The sequence below is a fragment of the Pinus tabuliformis genome, chromosome 7, assembly GCF_031772625.1.
Source record: "Pinus tabuliformis cultivar Carrire ecotype Pingquan chromosome 7, CPIR1, whole genome shotgun sequence".
In the NCBI taxonomy this organism is placed as follows: domain Eukaryota; kingdom Viridiplantae; phylum Streptophyta; class Pinopsida; order Pinales; family Pinaceae; genus Pinus; species Pinus tabuliformis.
The window spans coordinates 889376087-889395634 of record NC_142293.1 but is presented as its reverse complement, the minus strand read 5'-3'; the positions used below and the strand labels follow the sequence as shown (position 1 = coordinate 889395634).

At 37.1% G+C, this 19548-nt stretch overlaps 1 protein-coding gene across 2 annotated transcripts in view; it reads left to right on the top strand.

Moving 5' to 3' along the window:
- Positions 1 to 19548, top strand: part of SEC10 (exocyst complex component sec10) — a 320447-nt gene that overhangs the window by 138006 nt on the left and 162893 nt on the right. For both annotated transcript variants that reach the window (XM_089459095.1, XM_089459096.1), the window contains exons 10-13: positions 18120 to 18288; positions 18467 to 18543; positions 18771 to 18869; positions 18997 to 19087. In XM_089459095.1, the coding sequence (XP_089315221.1) occupies positions 18120 to 18288; positions 18467 to 18543; positions 18771 to 18869; positions 18997 to 19087 (436 nt within the window). The remainder of the gene's footprint in view (positions 1 to 18119; positions 18289 to 18466; positions 18544 to 18770; positions 18870 to 18996; positions 19088 to 19548) is intronic.

The window sequence follows — 19548 nt, the reverse complement described above, 5'->3', positions numbered from 1 at the left end:
CAGCTATTTCTCTTCCAGAAGTTATGCGACATTGATTATTTGCAAGAGTATTTTTGTGTTATGCAAAAACTTCTGTATCAGGCTAGTGATCCACATAATGTTGCCTATCTGAGATATTACATCCAGTCTATGCCTGGTAAAATTCCTGATCTAATTAACCAGTACATAGCAGATCATAAAGTGAATTTGGAAGGACAATCATTTGCAGCTATTCACCAATTGATTGTCACAATATTGCAGAAAGAATGTGCAGGGAGCAAAGCCAAGAAGAATTTTTCAAAACAGATGCACTTTAGCACAAAGCTTTGCAATAATTTCAAAGAAACCTATAATTTTGGTTGTCACAAGAAAAGTGAAAGAAAGGTTTCTAAAAAGGCAAAGTTTGATAACTCTTGCTCCTGCAAGACTGATAAATACTTTCCTATAAAGAAAAAATACTTTCCTTCCAAAAGATCATTTAAAGGACGAAGGGTAGTATTTAGGAAAAGATCAAAACCTTCTAAAAAAGGTGTGTGTTTTATTTGTGGTAAAGAAGGTCATTATGCTAACGCTTGCAGAGAAAGAAAAGATAAAAAGCAGATGAAGATAATGAATATCTTTTCTACAATACATGACCCACAAGATTGGGATCTCATATCCCACTCTGATGGAGAATATTTTGAAGTTTCAAGTTCTTCTCCAGAATCTTCAGATAGTGAAATTCATGAAATCAGGAAATTAACAATTGATTCAGAATCATCTGATTCTGATGAAACATTCATTCCTGATATTAAAATGTTCAGTTTGAATTCCTCAGGAGAGATACAAGCAAAGATTGCAGCAGTCAAAGCTGATCTAGCACAGTTAGATCCAGTTCAGTTTACAGCAAGAAGAAGATTGACTGAAAAACTTGAGAATCTTGAGAAACAACTGCCATCCAAAAGGAAAGAAAGATTTTCAGAAGAAGAAAGAGATGATGATGACTTCATCGAGAAAGAGTTCGATTCAATGTTCAAATCTTTGCAGATTTCCGTATCTCCAGGTATGAATCAAATTGATGCTCTTAAAAAGAAGATCACAGATTTGGAATCTTCAATTCATCATACAAGGTCAGAAATGATACAGTTGTCATCCAAACTTCAAATACTTAGTTCTGATTATGATGATTGTAATTCTAAATTAACAAGCCTACTGATGAAAAATGTGCCAGTTATTGAAGAGATATCCCCAAAGAAAAATGTTGAGCTTTTTAATTTTATGGGCATCGGAGATAGAGTGGTTATTCCAATAAGAATTAAAGTCCCTAGCATTAAACCTTATACTTTGGATGCTCAAATAGATTCTAGTGCTATGAGTAGCTGCTGCAAATATAAAGCCATTCCTCATTATTATTGGCAGCCTACTAAACTCCAATTCAGGGCTATCACTGGTGATTTAATGGAAATAAGTCATATAGCTCCTGAATTTCCTATTTTCTTGAATGATGTCCAGGTTTTTGTCACTTTGTATAGTTTTGATACTGGTGCTGATGTTCTGTTAGGACAAGATTTTCTGAAGAAATATTTGCCAGTCACTTTTGGACAAGATTATGTTATATTCTCCACCACTGTTGGTCCTATCACAGTCCCTGCTTCCAGTGATTACAAAATTAATGTGCAGCCTGAAGATCAGGATCCTCTCCAGTATAGTCTGCAAGATCTGACCAAGATTAATAAGATTGTAAAAAATGCAGAGTTACATGGTCCCAAAACTTTGCAACAAATTTCTGATAAACTTCGTGCAGATTGTACTTCCAGTAGGCCAGATGCCTTTTGGGTAAGAGAAAAGTATTTTGTTGCACTACCTTACCGAGAAGGATATATTCCTAGGCCACAAAAAGCAAGTGCAAATCATATGAGTCCAAAAGAGCAAGAATTGTGCAAAGCAGAAATTGAACAATTGTTAGAACAAAAGCTTATTGAACCCTGTAAGAGCCCTTGGGCCTGCCCAGCTTTTTATGTCAATAAGCATAGTGAGCAGAAAAGAGGCAAGAAAAGGCTTGTGATTAATTATAAGGCCTTGAATGATGCTCTTCTTCCTATTCGATATCCTCTGCCTAACAACGAATTGTTACTTGCTAAGATTGCTAATGCTAATGTGTTTAGCAAGTTTGATCTTAAAAGTGGATTTTGGCAGATTGGTATTATTCCTGCTGACAGGTATAAAACAGCCTTCACTGTTCCTCATGGCCAATATCAATGGACTATGATGCCCTTTGGTCTGAAAAATGCTCCATCTGAATTCCAAAAAAGAATGGAAGACATTTTTGGTGGGGTAGAGTACATTATTGTATATATTGATGATTTGCTTGTATTTAGTAGAGATGTAAATATGCACAAGATCCATTTAGAACAATTCTACCAACTTGTATATAAGCATGGATTAGTACTTTCAGATTCAGAGGAGAAGTTTCAGATTGGGAAAGTCAAGATTGATTACTTGGGTTTACACATAGAAAAAGGACATGTAGAACTTCAGCCACATGTACTAACCCATCTATTGAAGTTTCCTGATATAATTGCCGATGTAAAGACCCTGCAGAGATTTCTTGGATGTCTGAATTATATAAGAAATTTTTTTGCCAAACAATCAGAGGATACAAAGATACTGCTGAACAGACTAAAGAAGAAAGTTGTCAGTTGGACAGATGAAATGACAGCAGCAGTAATTAGTATTAAGAGTAAGCTTAATGATTTGCCAAAACTCAAGCTTCCTGATACTAATCTTCCTTTTATACTTGAAACAGATGCTTCTGATCACACTTGGGCTGCCGTTTTGTTACAAAAGCATGGAAGGAAAGAATTGGTTTGTGCCTATTCCTCAGGATCTTTTGATGATGCAGAGAAAAAGTATCCTTCTTCTCATAAAGAAATACTTGCAGTAAAGAGAGGAATAAAGAGATTTCACTTGTTCTTGAAAAGTGTTAAATTTATTGTCAGAACAGATCTAAAGCATATGAAACAGGTGTTGGCAAACAAAAGATTGTTAGAACAAGGTAGTACCAGAGTACTAAGATGGCACTATGGCTTGAAGGTTTTGATTTTGATATTATTTACAAATCTGGTGCAGAAAATTATCTTGCTGACATGCTTACCAGAGAAGGTGCTCAAGAAATCAAGGAGATCAAGATGTTCAGACCACTCAATCAGCACGAAGCCTCTACAAGTCAGTCCAGTCATGTCGAGTCTAAAAGAGTTAAGTATGTCACAGTCTGTAGTAACTGTCATTATGAGTTTTGTCTAGAGTGTCTATCAAAACAGGTCCGAGTCTTGCCATTATGCTTAAGACAAATCATTTTGCAAAAATGGTTTGATTCTGAGGAGTCTAGATGGTCATATACAAAAGAGTTACCATATAGGATTAGGCCATGGCGTGTTTATTATGCATTGTCTAGGGAACCAGATCCTGTTTATTTTGGGTGTATTCAAAATACTGACTGGACATGGTCAGACTATTTTTCTATTCACCAGAGAGCTAGGATACATGGTTCGGTTAAGGTCATATTTTATGCTGCATCTATAGATCCCTCTAACAATTGGTGGAGTCCATGGTTTAAGCTATTCATGTTTAGGTATTTGCCCAGAGCTAAAAGTATTTTTGATAGGACTTTTGCTGAGTTTGTCAGAATTTTCCATTGGGAAATGCATGTAGCTGTCCAGAATGATTATGTCTTAGAGTTTGAATTCATCCACAAACACACAATTGTCATTCCTAATGAAGAAGATGAGTCCTTTAAGCTTTCTGTCAGATTCAGAGGATTGATATCAGTGGACCCACAAGACAGGCCAACATTCATGTTCACATTCCCGTTCTTTTGTTGTACCAGAGATACAGCACCATATTGGCTAGATGAATCTATCCCATACGAAGTGCTTGCTCCAAATAATGAAGAACTAATTGAGGAATTGGTAGAACAAGACCAAATCAGACTTGGCCATAATAATCCAGCTGCTCCAGATACTCATGCACATGATTATGATGACAGAGCTAACAACGATTGATTGAAGGGATCAATCAAATGAAATCCTTTCATATCCTGCTTTATTTGTACATATACTGCTCTTTGGTTTCCGTGGGATTTAGTCCGAATAAAATCTCCACTGTGTAATTACTTTATCCTGCTTTATTTGTACATATACTGTTCTTCGGTTTCCGTGGGATTTAGTCCGAATAAAATCTCCACTGTGTAATTACTTTTGTATAAGAGCCGATGTCCTAGATTCCGACCATCTTTTCATTTCAGAGACGTCATGATTCGGTCCCCATATGGCTTAGCCTCCAAGGGACGAGATAACAAGTGGTAGTCCCCACTTGCCCGAATCTTTAGAACTATTCATTACTTTTTGTACCAAGTTATTTCGTGATAGACATCTTGCATGATGTTCTAGCGAAAGTTTGATTCTTCTGGTTTCAAGTTCCCGGTAAAAGCTTTCACCGGATGACCTGCTAGGATATTATAAATACTAGCATTGTAAGCTCATTGAAGGGCATTAGAGTCTTGAGAGTTTTTAGAGAGTCTGAGAAGTGTTAAAGTCTGAGTAAAGTCTCCCTGCTCTGCATCTGCGAGAAGTTTTCTCGATCTGCTTGCACCACAGAGTTTAACTCTATAGTCTGTTTGAGAGTCTGAGAAGTGTTAAAGTCTGAGTAAAGTCTCCCTGCTCTACATCTGCGAGAAGTTTTCTCGATCTGCTTGCATCACGGAGCGCTAGTCTCATATCTGGATTCTGTAATTATCTGAGAAGCGATATTTATCATATCTGGATTCTGTAATTATCTGAGAAGCGATATTTATCATATTACCATTCATATTTCAGAATCATAGATTATCATCTATGATCTATCATGATTCATCATCATCAATTCAACATATGCCATAAACATTCAACATTGTCATCATCATTAATGATTATTATAATTTTCATGATTCAAGTTTCAAGTTTCAACATATCATCAAGTTTTTGTTTCAAATTTCAAACATCAAGTTATCAACATGACAAGTTACACGGACACCATCATTACCAAAATTAATAATGCATACTAATTACTACATAATACAGTCACTACAAAGTACAAAATGAACTATGACTGGCAGTCTACTATCGTTACTCATAATTCATATGGTTGTTCAAAAGTTTAAAAGTTAAAACACCATCATAAATTACATTTACATATCATCAAATATGTCTTCATTCATGCCACTATAAGGTTCCACATCCTCTCTAGAAGTGGGACTGGGAACATTGCTGCCATGTCCACTTGAAGATCCACCTATTGGTGACTCCACATCAAACAAATTCATATGAGACATGGCATTCAATGTCATATCCAAGTCAGGCAACTCTGGTTCCACGTCCCATAATTTGGTGGGCCCAAATTTGTATTCATCTCTCTTGTGTGACAAAAGGCGAAGGTTTGAATGAACATACACTAGTTCCTCAGCCTTCTTAGAGCTCAATATGTTTCGCCTCACGAAATGGATGAAGCCGTATGTACTCCAGTTCCTTTCTGCTGAAGAGAAACTAGCAACCTGTGACAAGATCTTGATGGCCAATTTTTGGATATGTGGAAGTGCCCCACCATAGAAGTTCCACCACTCAATTGGACTTAATCTGGTCTTGTCCCGCATATACTCAATATCACAACCCCAACCCTCCGATCCCACAAAATGAGAAAACTGTGCACGAATCCGAAGCCCAATTTCAGGATCTACAAAAAGCTTTCTAAAAGCATTTTTAAATCCTTCCGCGACTTCTGAGTCTTTGTTTGGTGCTCTTCTTTTTGGATCACGTATAAACTCTATAGCATAATATTTTGGATTCACTGCATAGGCTAAAAGGTGCAATGGGGTGGTCATCTTGTTCCACCTTTTGGTCAATATATCTTTTACTTCTCTGTAAAAGAATTCATCCGGGTCATTCTTCTTGGCATTTATAACCAACCTTATCTTCTCTATCATAGAATCAATGCCCTCATACACCTCTCCCAAATTAGGCATATCTGTGTCAAACATACGGAGCAAATCCACAATTGGCTTAGTAAATGCCAAGAGGTACTCCACTTTATCCCACCATTCATCATCAACAACCAACTGTTTCATTGCTTGTGCTCTATTAGATTGGGATTGCCTCCATTGATTCCAAAAAGAACTGCGTACCATTGATTGCAATGCATCTTTCACCTGCATGAGCCTTGTTAAGACTATGATGTGAGAAGCAAATAGAGCCCTCGGCAACCTGCAGGTGTCAAATTGCAAATGTTTCAAATTTCAACAAATTAAAAATCATAATTTGATTGAATAACTATTATGATTCACGAATCATGACATTTGAGAATCCAATTTAGATATTTGAATTTAGTCAAAAATTAGAATTTATGAAATATTTAATAAACTTTAAAGTATAGGTACCTTAAGGAGCTCAACTGGAGGGAAACTAATGCCCTTCGGACATGCCAGTTGGTACAAGTATAGGTACCTTGTAGATGCCTTGGGACATGTGGTGGTTTGTGACAAAGGCTTGAATTTCTTTTGCCTCTTCCAAAATAACTCGAATCCACTCAATTTGCTTCCCTATCTTGCTCAACATGAGGTTCAATGAATGTACAACACAAGGGGTCCAAAAGATGTGTTGATATTTGCCTTCAATAATTAGGCCTGTTGCTCTACACAGTTGCATTGTCAATTATTACCTGGACAACTTTTTCAGGCCCCACCAATTCAATTGCTTCAAGCAAGATGTTAGCAATGAATTGAGAATCTTTCATCTGCCCCTCACAATCCATTGCCTTCAAAAACATTGCCCCATCTGGGCTCTGAGAAATCACATTGATCAAGGGCCTATTTCTTTGATCTTTCCATCCATAAAAAATGATGGACACCCTTGAAATGAGCCATGAATCACGAATGGGGCCTAATTTAGCCTCCAAATCTAACTTTTGAGCACTCAACAATGTGGTGCGTACCTTCTTATATCCAGGGCTCTTGTAACCTCTTGGGGCTTCATTCACTGTTTTTACCATCTTTGCCCAATAAGGAGATCGCACAAGGTTAAAGGGAAGACCATTTGCATAAATGCATTGGGCTACAATTGCATCTGCTATCTCTTGAGCATCATTATTAAAACTCTTCTCAAGCGGTCCCAAATTTGACTGCTTTGAACCAACAATTCCATGAGAATGAAGTGGAGGCTTTGATGAAGATGCTCCCAACCTTGTTGGGTGTTTTAAATGGGAGGCAGGATTTGCCTCATTTGCTTTAGCATCCCCTTCGTCTTGTTCTCTGCGATATTTTGCAATTTTTACCTTGCTTAAACCATTTCCATCTGCCCCATTCTCTTTAGGTGGGCCACTGCATATTCGAACCCCATTGCCTTTTAACACAAGAAAATGTGCTTTAACCTGTGTGTATGATCCCTTATACTCCTTTTTACACTCACTGCATACCCATGCCAATAATCCACCTCCTTGGATCTTCCCAACAATAGATACATATTTCCAAAGTGGTGACTTTGGATCAACTTTAGGGGTTGATTCAATTTCCTGTGCCACTTCCTCTACCTCATGAATGGCTGAACTTGAAGTTGCCATGAATGATGATGATGATGTAAATGAAACTGAAAAAGAAAATTGACAAATATCATTATCTCATATATTTATTTCAAAAGTTAAAACTTAAAACAAGTCACAATTTAGTAATTTACAACTGTTACATTTTGAAGTTTGAACAAGGAATCAACTACCTACAGAAAACTTATCAACCCCTATCTAGTATCAAGTTTCAACACATGCCTGCTTAGGTACCTGTATAAACTTAATTTGTTTATTATTTGATGTCCTTTGAGACCTGCAGAAACTTGAAAGCAGGTCTATCCTTTTAGCAACTAGTTTTTGGCCTTGTGCAAATTCTGCTGTTAAAATGGGTCTTTCTCTGTTTAAAAATGGTTCTTTCTCTGTTTAAAAATGGAAGGTAAATGGGATAGACAGGGGAGTAAGGGATTTAGATGGTGACAAAATAGCATCAATGAAATTCTCATGCAATGAGTAAAATTTTAAAAATAACTCAGATTTAGTGGGCAACGTCCGCTCATCTTTCTCTGAAATCAACAGTCCAGTGTCAACAATTGAGGACTGTTTGATAAAGTCTCTTAGTAGCTATGCAGACTCACTTTCAACACCTCAGTATCCTTACTATGAGATAGAGTGAAGTGATTATAGGATCTAAAATAGGGATTTTTTTTTTTAATCTCATGAAATATATCATTTCTTTTCCTGCAAATAACCTAGCAACGATGCATTTTTTTATCTATTATCAAGGAATCTGAAATTCAATTGAAGTTCAGTATAACTAATCAATGTGCAATCTAATTTTCTTCTCTTTTGATTTTGTTTTTTCAAAATGTATTCTCCATGAAGTTTCACTTGGAATACATCTTCCTGCAAATGTCTTTGTGGGCAAATGATCCAGTTGACAGTGTTTTCAGGAGTCGTTGATTTCTTTGAATCTGAATAAGAGCCAACATTAGAACCTTGGTGTCATTTGTACAATCCTGTTGTCTGAGTCATTGTAAAAAGTTAATACAGTCGCTGATCTCACTTTTCCTATATATAGATGTAGATATAAAACAAAGAGTCCTTTAGTTTTAATTGAAACCTAAAATTCTATCATTATATGAATTATTACAGACCAATGATGTTGATAATGCGATGAAGACTTGCAACCAGATTTTACATCAGGGTTAATGAATAACACAAATAGCAAGTTTTTTTTTTTTCAAAGTGTCTATCCAACAATGCCTATGTCGTGAAAAAGGAATTTTTTGGGAGGTGTATGCTGTGGGTGATACTAGATCACTGATCACCATTGGAGACTGTCAGATTTTGCCTTTTGTAGGCATCAACACGGTGTCTGTTTTACTAATCATTGCAATGTGATGGCTTCTACGAGTCTTTATATTGCAAAACAGGGTTGGTTACCAATTAAGTTTATTCGGTTCAGGGATCTATTATAGCGTTGGGAAAATGTTTGATTTTTAACAGAAATCCTAAAGTACTGTTAAAACTTAAAGCTGTTAGGATATTTCGACACATAGGAAATAGTTAAATATAACTTGGTCTAGTGTAGGGTTAGGTAAAGTGTGTTTCTTTACTATGTACTTTTGTAACTTACAATCTGACGGTCACAATATGTTCTAGACACGAAGTGCTCTGGTGGTTCATTCTCTCCTCGGTATTACCGACACTTGATCTGTGGCTTAACACCCGATTGGTCCATGATCTCTATTTAAAGAGCATGGAGGGGTCATTTGTAGGGTAACCGTTCATGAGAGAAGCTTATGTAAATTTTCATTCTTTTATTAATAAATTGCCTGAAGTGGCGTTGGCTCAGGCCGTGGACTGTTTCCCTTTTTGAGGGTTTTAACCATGTCAAGAACACTGGTGTATTGATGTGTGATCTGTTTGTGAGCGGTGTCCTTTGGTGTTTTGTCTGAGGAACTTACCTTGTAAATTCCTACATGGTATCAGAGCAATTTGAGGGCCGCATCCATTGGTGATCCAAATCTGAAGTCGGTACAACTGCATCCGACTGTCGTTTCCTAGATCTACTGTTTCTGACTGCTTTCAAGCCGAGAAGACTGCTCTATTGTGTTAGGAGCATCTGTTCCAGTGAGGAACCCCTTTCGTTTCATGCAAAAAGGTTTCCGGTAGCCCTAGCTACGTCATTTTTAAGATCTGGAGGTATACAATCTTTATTTGCAGTTCTAGCTATTCATCTCTCTGTTTATTTCGGTTTATTTAGCTCTCTGTTTTTTATTACCGGATCTATACCTTTCATTTCTGCATATGCTCTTTGCCCTGTGACTTTATGCGATCTGGGCAAATCAGAAACAAAAAGAAAGGGTTTTTCTCATGCGTATGCTCTTTTCCGCTGCACCTTAGTGTGATCTTGGAAATCAAAAACATTGAGGAAAATATTTAGTTTCCGGCTAAAGCTAACTTCGAGCCATAAGGTTTGTTTTTTTTTTTGTATGTCCGTGTTGGGTTTTGTGGTTTTTGTTTTGTAGGCAAAAAAGAGTCTTTTCAAGTAAGTACGCACCCCAAAGCTTCAGTGACTAAAAAAAAACTCTTCCTCTTTTCCAAAAATTACTAACCTTTTAAACTAGCTCACTTGGTCCAAAGTTACTTTATGAGAATAGAGGTCTCGAGTTCAAATCTTTTTTTTTTGTTGAGTTACTTTTTTAAAAAGCACATGTAACTTATGTTTTAAAGTTACTTTATGTAAAAATGTTCTCACTCATTATAAAAAGTGAGTCACGTATAATTCTAAAGTCTCTCTATGTTTTATTTAAGTTACAATTTAGTGGGTACCTCATAAAGTACCATTGTAAAAGTGACTTTCACTTATTTATAAAAGTGAGTCACATACTTTTCTTTTAAAGTGAGCTAATTAGATTAAGTTTGGAAAGGGGGTGGATTTTTTTAAATATAACATTATCATTTATTTCCGCACATTCACGCACTTTGTCGACATCTTCAACAACCTTTTTTCAATAAGCCACAACTTCTTCATCCGGAAGTCGTTTTCAAAGCCGTTTTTCTTTGAATCAGCTTAATTTTTCGAAATCTTTCCATTGGACCACTTAGTTTCAGCATCTACAGCTTCAATTTCTGTTAAAATGGAAAGTCCATGCCAAGTTATTCTTGACAGCACCAACTACTTCCAATGGTGGTCCTACATTGTGGATTTACTTAGAAGTAAAGGTATTTACAGAATAGCCTCAGGCCAAGAAACCAAACCTCAAGATGAAGATAACGCAGCGAAATGGGAAAATAGACAAAATCAAGCACGTGGGTTGATAGGGATGTCTATTTTTCCAGACCTTAGATTCCATATCGCAGAACTTGATACTCCTAATGAAGCAATGAAACAACTCACTAAAGTTTTTGGAATTAAAAATGAAATTAGAGCCCATCAACTCGAAAATGAGTTTCTTACGTTGGACCCAATAATTTTTCTTCCATTGAAGATTTTTTGTCCAAGTTCAAGACCCTTAGACTTCTCTTGGAAGGTGCTAAGGTTAAGAAAGAAGATGGTAGCCTTATATATTCCATTCTTACTAAGTTGGGACCAGCCTACTCTGTGTTTGTTTCCACCTTCCATTCTACTAGAGAAGCCTTTATTTCTCAAGGAAAAGACTACAAATCCCCCTCTTTTGATGCCTTTTGTGATTCTTTAATAAGAGAACAAGAAAAGCTCTTATATCTTGGTCTTCTTAATCTTGGAAACTCTTCTAAGAAAGCCTTAGCCGCCCAACAGCAACCAAATTCAAAGAATCCTAAGAAGCAGTATCTTAAAAAGAATGGTCCTAAACCAAACAAGGGTCCTAAGCAATTTCAATCTCAAAATGAAAAATCATTTCAACAAAATGATAAGGAAAATAAAAACAAAAGGAAGAAGACTGATAGACATTGCCACTTTTGTAATTGAGATGGCCACTTAGAATCCAAATGCTTTAAGAAGATGGAAGCCTTGGAAGCAGCAATGAAGAAGCATAACATCCATTTGAAGCACTCTTCAACTTCAACTTCATCTTCAGGAATAACACTTTCTGCATGCGGTTGTCAAGCATCTCGGTCTGGTTATGCACTAAATGTATCTTCTTCTTCTCATTTTCATTAGTGACTCATTGATTCTGGAGCTTCTTATCACATGGCCAAAAACAAAGCCATGTTTTCTTCTTTAAATGATTGTAACACCAAAAATATATATGTTGGTTATGGTAGATCTTTTAGTGTTGTAGGGACTAGAACTATTCATCTAGACAATGGTCAATGTAATGATGTATTATGTGTTCCAACCTTATCCTGCAACCTTCTATCTGTATATCATATAACTCATTCAGGTGAAGGTAAAATCGTTGAATTTTCACCTCATGATGTTGTAATTAAGGACCTAGGAGATCCTAGACAGATTTTAGCTACTGGCATTGCTGATGATTCTACAAGGTTGTATAAGTTTAACAACTTTGGGTCATCAAATCTTCCCTTGGTATTTGTTGCTCATAATGATGAAGTGAGCAAACTTTGGCATAAGCGATTTGGTCACTTAAACTATTGCTCCGTTCAGAATCTATGTAAAGAAAATATGGTGACAGGTCTTCCAATGATATCTTGCAGAGATGGTGTTTGTTCCGGATGTGTACTCGGAAAACATCATCTGGATAGTTTTGAAAAACGTACCTCTTGACACACCTCAACCCCTTTACAGCTTGTGTATAGTGATTTATGTGGTCCACTTCCAGATGTTTCATTTTCTGGCTACAAGTATTTCTTAACTTTCATTGATGATTTCTCCAGACGCACTTGGATATACTTCTTAAAACTCAAGAGTGAAGTATTTAACATGTTCTTGGCCTTTAAGGCCTTTGTTGAAAAACAATCTAGACATCAAATTCTTAAGCTAAGATCTGATAATGACGGAGAATATGTTAACAACAAATTCATCAACTTTTGCACGAAGAATGGAATTCAAATGCTCAAGACTCCACAACAAAATGGTGTAGCTGAAAGGAAGAACTGCATCTTAAAGGAAATGGCTAATTGTATGCTTCAATCTAAAGGACTTAATCTTAATTTTTGTGCAGAAGCAATTAACTGTGCAAATTACATAATAAATCGCACTCCTACTAAGGTTTTAAAGAATATCACTCCAGAAGAAGCATGGAGCTCAATTAAACCAGATGTAAGTCACTTTCATGTTTTTGGAAGTGAAGCATGGGCCCATATTCCAGATGAGAAACATAAAGCTTTAGAACCTAAGAGTGAAAAATGTATTTTTGTTGGATATTCATGAAGATGTCAAAGGATATGGACTTATTCCACTTAAGTCCAAAAATGTTATCATTAGAAGAGATGTAAAGTTTGCTGAAAATATATCGGGCTATGAGCCTAGTTCGGCAGATGTGCCACCTCTCTCTATCCCTTCTACTTCTGAAAATATTTCTTCTTCAGATGATGACAACAAGGATGACAATTCTCCCCCTCCTTCTCAGGATCCTCCTTCAGCTACTTAGCTTCCAAAATGGGTCCGTGCTACTCGGGATGCAGCAGGTGCTCTTGCCGATGATCCTACAGATCAACGACGTACACGTTCTCAGTTCGATAGAGCCTCTTCTTTACTAGCTCAAGCTTCAACGAATTATGATCCTGACACCATTGTAGAAGCTTCAGGCCATCCAGATAGGGACACAACTATGAATGAAGAATATCGTTCATTATTGGCAAATGATACATGGGATCTTGTTCCTCTTCCAAAGGGACGAAAACTTGTTAGATGCAAATGGGTTTACAAAACCAAGTATGGACCAAATGGAAAAGTTGATAAACATAAAGCTCATCTTGTTGCTAATGGTTTTTCACAAGTTGAAGGCATTGACTATACTGAAACCTTCTCCCCTGTTGCCAAAATGAACTCTATCCGCCTTGTTCTTTCCCTTGCTACCTCTTTCAAATGGGAAGTTCATCAGATGGATGTTAAATCCGCCTTCTTGCATGGGTACTTGCATGAAGAAAAATATATGGAACAACCTGTTGGATTTATACAAACAGACTCTAGCTTTGTATGTCGGCTTAAGAAATCCCTTGCTTTTCTAGGTGTCATTCTGACAATACTATCTACACCAAGAAAGTGGGCAAGTCTCTTATCATTCTTGTTCTTTATGTTGATGATCTTATCCTTACTGGTAGTGATCCCAATCTTATAAACTATGTGAAGTCCAGCCTTAAATAGAAGTTTGAAATGACAAACTTAGGACACTTGCATCATTTTCTTGGTCTTCAAGTCTTGCAATCCAAGGAAGGTATTTCCCTTCCCCAGTCCAAGTATGCCTGTGATCTTCTACCCCATTTTCACATGGAAGACTGTAAATCAGCCCCTTCGGCCTTTCAGTCTGGAGCCAAACTTTCAGTCACTTGTACTTCCCCTGAAGTTGATGCTACCTTATACCGTCAACTTGTAGGAAAACTTTTGTATCTGACCCATACTCGTCTTGACCTTTCCTTTGCTGTTGGCCTTATTGCTCGGTTTATGCAAAACCCATATGAAAGTCATTGGAAAGCAGCTAAAAGAATACTTCGTTATGTTTGAGGTATAGTTCAGTTTGGGATTCATTATGGTGCAGAAGCATCTCCTCTATTGGTTGGTTTCACTGATTTCGATTGGGCTAGTGACCCTGATGATCGGAAGTCTACTGCAGGTTATGTGTTCACTCTTGGTTCAGGACCTATTACACGGGCTTGCAAGAAACAAAGTGCCATTTCTCTTTCTTCAGTAGAAGCAGAGTATCGTGGTGCCGTAGAAGCTAGTAAGGAAGCCCCGTGGCTTCATCAGATCCTGTCAAAGTTTGGCTTTCAGCAGCAGCATCCGACTACACTTTGGTGTGATAATCAAAGTGCCATTCAACTATGCAAAGATCTAGTCCAACATCAGTGCAACAAACACATTGAACTGCACATGCACTTCATCAGAAAGCTCATTCATGACCATGTTCTTGAAGTGCAATATTGTTCAAGAGATGATCAAGTTGCAGACATCTTTACAAAGGCAAAGTTTACTAAACTTCGATTTATGGTTGGAGTTCAGTAAGTTGTCACTAAGGGGGGATAGGCTCTAATGCCTCCTTCCTTCTCGTATTGTGTCATATTTGTACATCCTTCAATCCTATCCCAAGTTGTTCTTAAGGGGGGATGTTAGAATATTCCGACACATAGGAAATAGTTAAGTATAACTTGGTCTAGTGTAGAGTTAGGTAAAGCGTGTTTCTTTACTATGTACTTTTGTAACTTACAATCCGACGGTCACGATATGTTCTAGACACGAAGTGATCCGATGGTCATTCTCTTGGTATTACCGACGCTTGATCCGTGGCTTAACACCTGATTGGTCCATGATCTCTATTTAAAGAGCATGGAGGGTCATTTGTAGGGTAACCGTTCATGAGAGAAGCTGATGTAAATTTTCATTCTTTTATTAATAAATTGCCTGAAGTGGCCGCGTTGGCTCAGGTCGTGGATTGTTTCCCTCTTTGAGGTTTTTAACCACGTTAAGAATATTGGTGTATTGATCTGTGATCTGTTTGTAAGCGGTGTGATTTGGTGTTCTGTTTGAGGAACTTACCTTGTAAATTCCTACAAAAGCCTCTGGATCAGACATTTTGTCCTGTAATGCCTGCTGTTACCCACCTTGTCTTTGTATCTCTCTAGTTCTAACCTGATTGGCATTGTGTGTCTCTGTTGTAGGATGTATTGCACCCATGCATTGATTTTTTTTTTTCCAACATAATCACAGATTGTTGGTTAGGCAGCAGGCTCGTAACAATATTTGGAGAGAAGCCCAATTTAAAGGGAAAGGTTGGCAAGAAAAAACAAAACATGCTTTACATATCTCTCTGGCCTAACAGGTAAAGATCAGCAAAGTTATAAGGTCCAAACAAGCACTCATAAGGACATCATAGTGCTCTTGCAAATAAGCGATAACATTTAGAAACTCAACAACTGAGGAAACTTGAAGGTTGTAATGAATCCTCGGATGGGCAATGCAATCATATCTCGCGGCGTTGGGCATAGAAGAACAGTTTTGTCTCAACTCTCGAACAGTTCTGTCTCGACTTGGCTCTCAACTCGACTCTCGAACAGACATGGCTCTCAACTCTATTGTCGAACACTGAACAGTTTTGTCTCTACTCGGCTCTCAACTCGACTCTTGGCAGCGATGAAGAACGTTTCTGTGTCGACGACGGCTTCCACGATTTCTCTTCACGGTAACCGGGTAATGGCAACAAGTTGCAATCATGCGTAGTTGTAAGTTAGTAATGCGTAGTTGTTGTAAGTTAGGTTTGCATAGTTGTAAGTTTAAAAAAAAACCGGTTAGCTGTTGCCGGCGGGCAGATGTGGCATTCCTCAAAAATGTTTTTTGTTTTTTTGTTTTGTTTTTTTTGTTTAGGCAAAACGTATCATGATTTTATTAATATGTTTTAAATTTTTCCAAATACGTTTCAAATTTTCCTAAAACGTTTCCATTTTTTTTAAACCAACAAGTTTTTTCTACAAAAATGCGGGGTGAAAAAAAAATTCCTGTATCCAGGGAAAAAAGGCAAAAAAACGTTTTTCCGGCGTTTCATTCCTAGATCTGGATCTAAAACGAGAAAACGCCGTTTTGGGGTTTAGGGTAGCCGTTTTCGACAACTTAGTATGGAAGTGAATGATGATATTCAAAAATATGTAGTAGAATGTGATCAATGCCAACGAAATAAAAGTGAGAACATTATGACCCCAGGTCTACTTCATCCCTTAAATATTCCAAACCAAAAGTGGGAAGAAATATCAATGGATTTTATTGAAGGATTACCCATGTCAGATGCAAAAGTTAAAATTCTTGTAGTAGTAGACGGACTCACAAAGTATGCACACTTCATAGGAATGAAGAAATTAGATTCAGCAAAAGAGATCGCTAAGATATTTGCAAGAATGTCTACAAATTACATGGATTTCCCAATGTCATTGTTAGTGACAGAGACACCAAATTTAAAGGAAATTTTTGGAAGGAGCTCTTCAAACATATTGGAACATACCTCAACATGAGTTTTGCATATCATCGTCAAACAGATGGTCAAATAGGAACTGTCAATAAGTTCTTAGAAGCTTACCTTCGTTGTTATGCAATAGACAAACGAAATAAGTGGGCTTAGTGGTTACATCTCGCTAAATGGTAGTACAGTTGAACTTATCACACTTCCGCAAAAATGACCGCATTTCAAGCTCTGTATGGATATGAACCTCCTAAATAGAAAGACTTGGCCATCACCGAGACAAAAGTTCCAGCGGTTAAGGATCAGTTAGAAGAAACCCAAAAAGTATTTCATGCGTTAAAAGAAAATCTAAGTATTGCAAGAAATTGCATGAAGCAACTGGCCAACCAACACAGAACAGAGAGAGAATTTGAAGTTGGAGAAGGGGTATTTGTTAAACTTCAGCCTTACAAGCAATTATACCTAAAGAAGAAAGGAAAAAACAAATTGGCGCCAAAGTTCTATGGATCGTATTAGATTAACAAAAAGATCAACCAAGTAGCATACAGCTTAAGCCTTCCAGATAATAGTCGAGTTCACAATGTTTTCCATGTATCTTATCTTAAGAAAACATTGGGCAAACACCAATGAGCACAGACAATGCTCCCGATATTAGATGATTAAGGCAAGTTTGTCTTAGAACCAGAAGGAATTGTTACCACTAGGGAAAGGAAATTACGATCTCGAGTAATTAAAGAGTACCTTATCAAGTGGAAGAACCTACCAGAAGAAGAAGCCTCTTGGGAGACAAAAGTGTTTCGTCAACAACACCCATTGTTACGTATGCTTTGAGGACAAAGCATTCTTTCGAGAGGGAGGCAGTGTTATGTATAAAACTAGTTTACTAACTCAATTAACTTCATTTTAGACTAAGGGGCACGATCAAAGATCATGCCCTCTCATGTAATGGCTCTTGGCCTATATTTAAAGCCAGAGCCCTCATTCATTGTAATCATCATTTAATCATTAATAAAATATATAACTATTTCTGTCCATTAATAAGCTTTCTCTCCACAACATTTGGTGTGCATATGTTTTTATGACAATATTGTGATGAATGCTTTTGGTATGCTATCAATTGCATCAAACATTTCTTTGAATGTTCCTCGAGGCACATGAGACGATAAATATAAATGAAACAAGAAGAAAATTCAGGTTGTCACAGAATGCACTTTGAACTGATATGATTGAGCTGAATTTGTTTGGAGCATACAGTAGGTTGTACTGAAATGATCTAATCCTCAAATATATAGTTGGGCCCTGAGATCTTATTTACACCTATCATATCTGTGTCTTCTTCCATATAAAACTTGAATCTAATAGGAGAATATATCAGTGACCATGCCACCAATGTGATGATTTCCTGTGTTGTATCAGATACATTTCTCTAAAGTAGACATTGTCTATATTTTACTGCAACTATTTTGGACTTTTGTAGGCAAAATGCTTTTTATGTTTTTGACATGCTTGTCTTTTATGCAGTTTAATAGAGGGACAAGTGCCATGCAGCGGTATGTAGCTTCACGCCCGATGTTTATTGATGTCGATATTATGAACGCAGATGCAAAGATGGTTCTTGGAGATCAGGGCATACAGTCAGGCCCCAGCAATGTGGCACGTGGGCTTTCAACATTGTACAAAGAAATCATAGGTGCTCAACCTCTTTCTTTCTTGATTCTTGGAGATCATTTTTTTTTTCATTTACTCTGCTGATTAATCAATAGTTACTTTAGTCTTCTATAAAAAAGTATTTCCTTCGAAAAGTCTGATTCGTGCAATATTTCAAGAAAGATTGTTAATATCTTTTACCATGCTATCTTTACTCACAGAAACTGTCCGAAAGGAAGCTGCAACTATTATGGCTGTCTTTCCTTCTCCAGATGCAGTTATGTCGATCCTTGTGCAGGTTTGTAGATATGCAATTGATTTTATTCACTGTCATTATTTCCTTGACTTCATGAAAATAGCCTGATGGAGAGTTACCGAGAATACTGATTGCTGCTTTTAATGTTGATATTTTTATCTGTTGCTGGCCATAGAGAGTTTAAATATAATGACTTTGATGTTGGATCACTAACTCTAAAATTGACCTTCATCAAATGGGTTTCATGTATCTCTTTTTTGGTTTTGTAGCGAGTTTTGGAGCAGAGGGTTTCTGCAGTGTTGGATAAGTTTTTACCAAAACCCTCACTTGCAAACCCACCACCTATGGAAGAAGGTGGCCTTTTATTGGTGGGGTTTTATCCTTTCTTCAAAATAAGCAATTTCAAGTTTTAGACTTGAAAGAACGTTGCTTTCTATAAAATTTCTGTGTGTTTTTATGGCTATTGAATTTTCTTAAAATTAATTTACTGTGCAGTATCTTAGAATTCTGGCAGTGGCATATGAGAAGACGCAGGAACTAGCTAAAGAATTGCGGTTATTAGGATGTGGTGACTTAGATGTTGAAGGTAAGTCGAAACAATTTGGCACACAGATTATTTGGCAAGTACATGGTTGCAATTCTTGATCCCTTTCTTTTCCTTCTTCTCCTTGTGATGTCAAAATAAGAGATTAGCTAGCTAAAGTACCTGTTGGTTTTCCATCAGAGCTTGGTTCATAAATTCATATTTGAGATAGCTTAAGAAATCTCTTGGTTTTTGTACTCTTATATACTTGAATTTATACCCCAATTTTGGTCTGCTAGCATGAATTACCAGAGCCATTTCTGTAATTGTAGATGGCATTCTGAAACTGTTGTCGTCTTAAAAGTTCCATACAAGTTTAAAGTTTCTAGAAAAAGAATAAATGGATAGACAAGTGAAAGATGATAAAATGGACTTGACTTTGCTTTCAAGATTGTCAGGGGTCAGCAGTGGATTTGGGCTAGGGCATGGTGTGTATTGAATGTGCTGACCATCTAATCAGAACC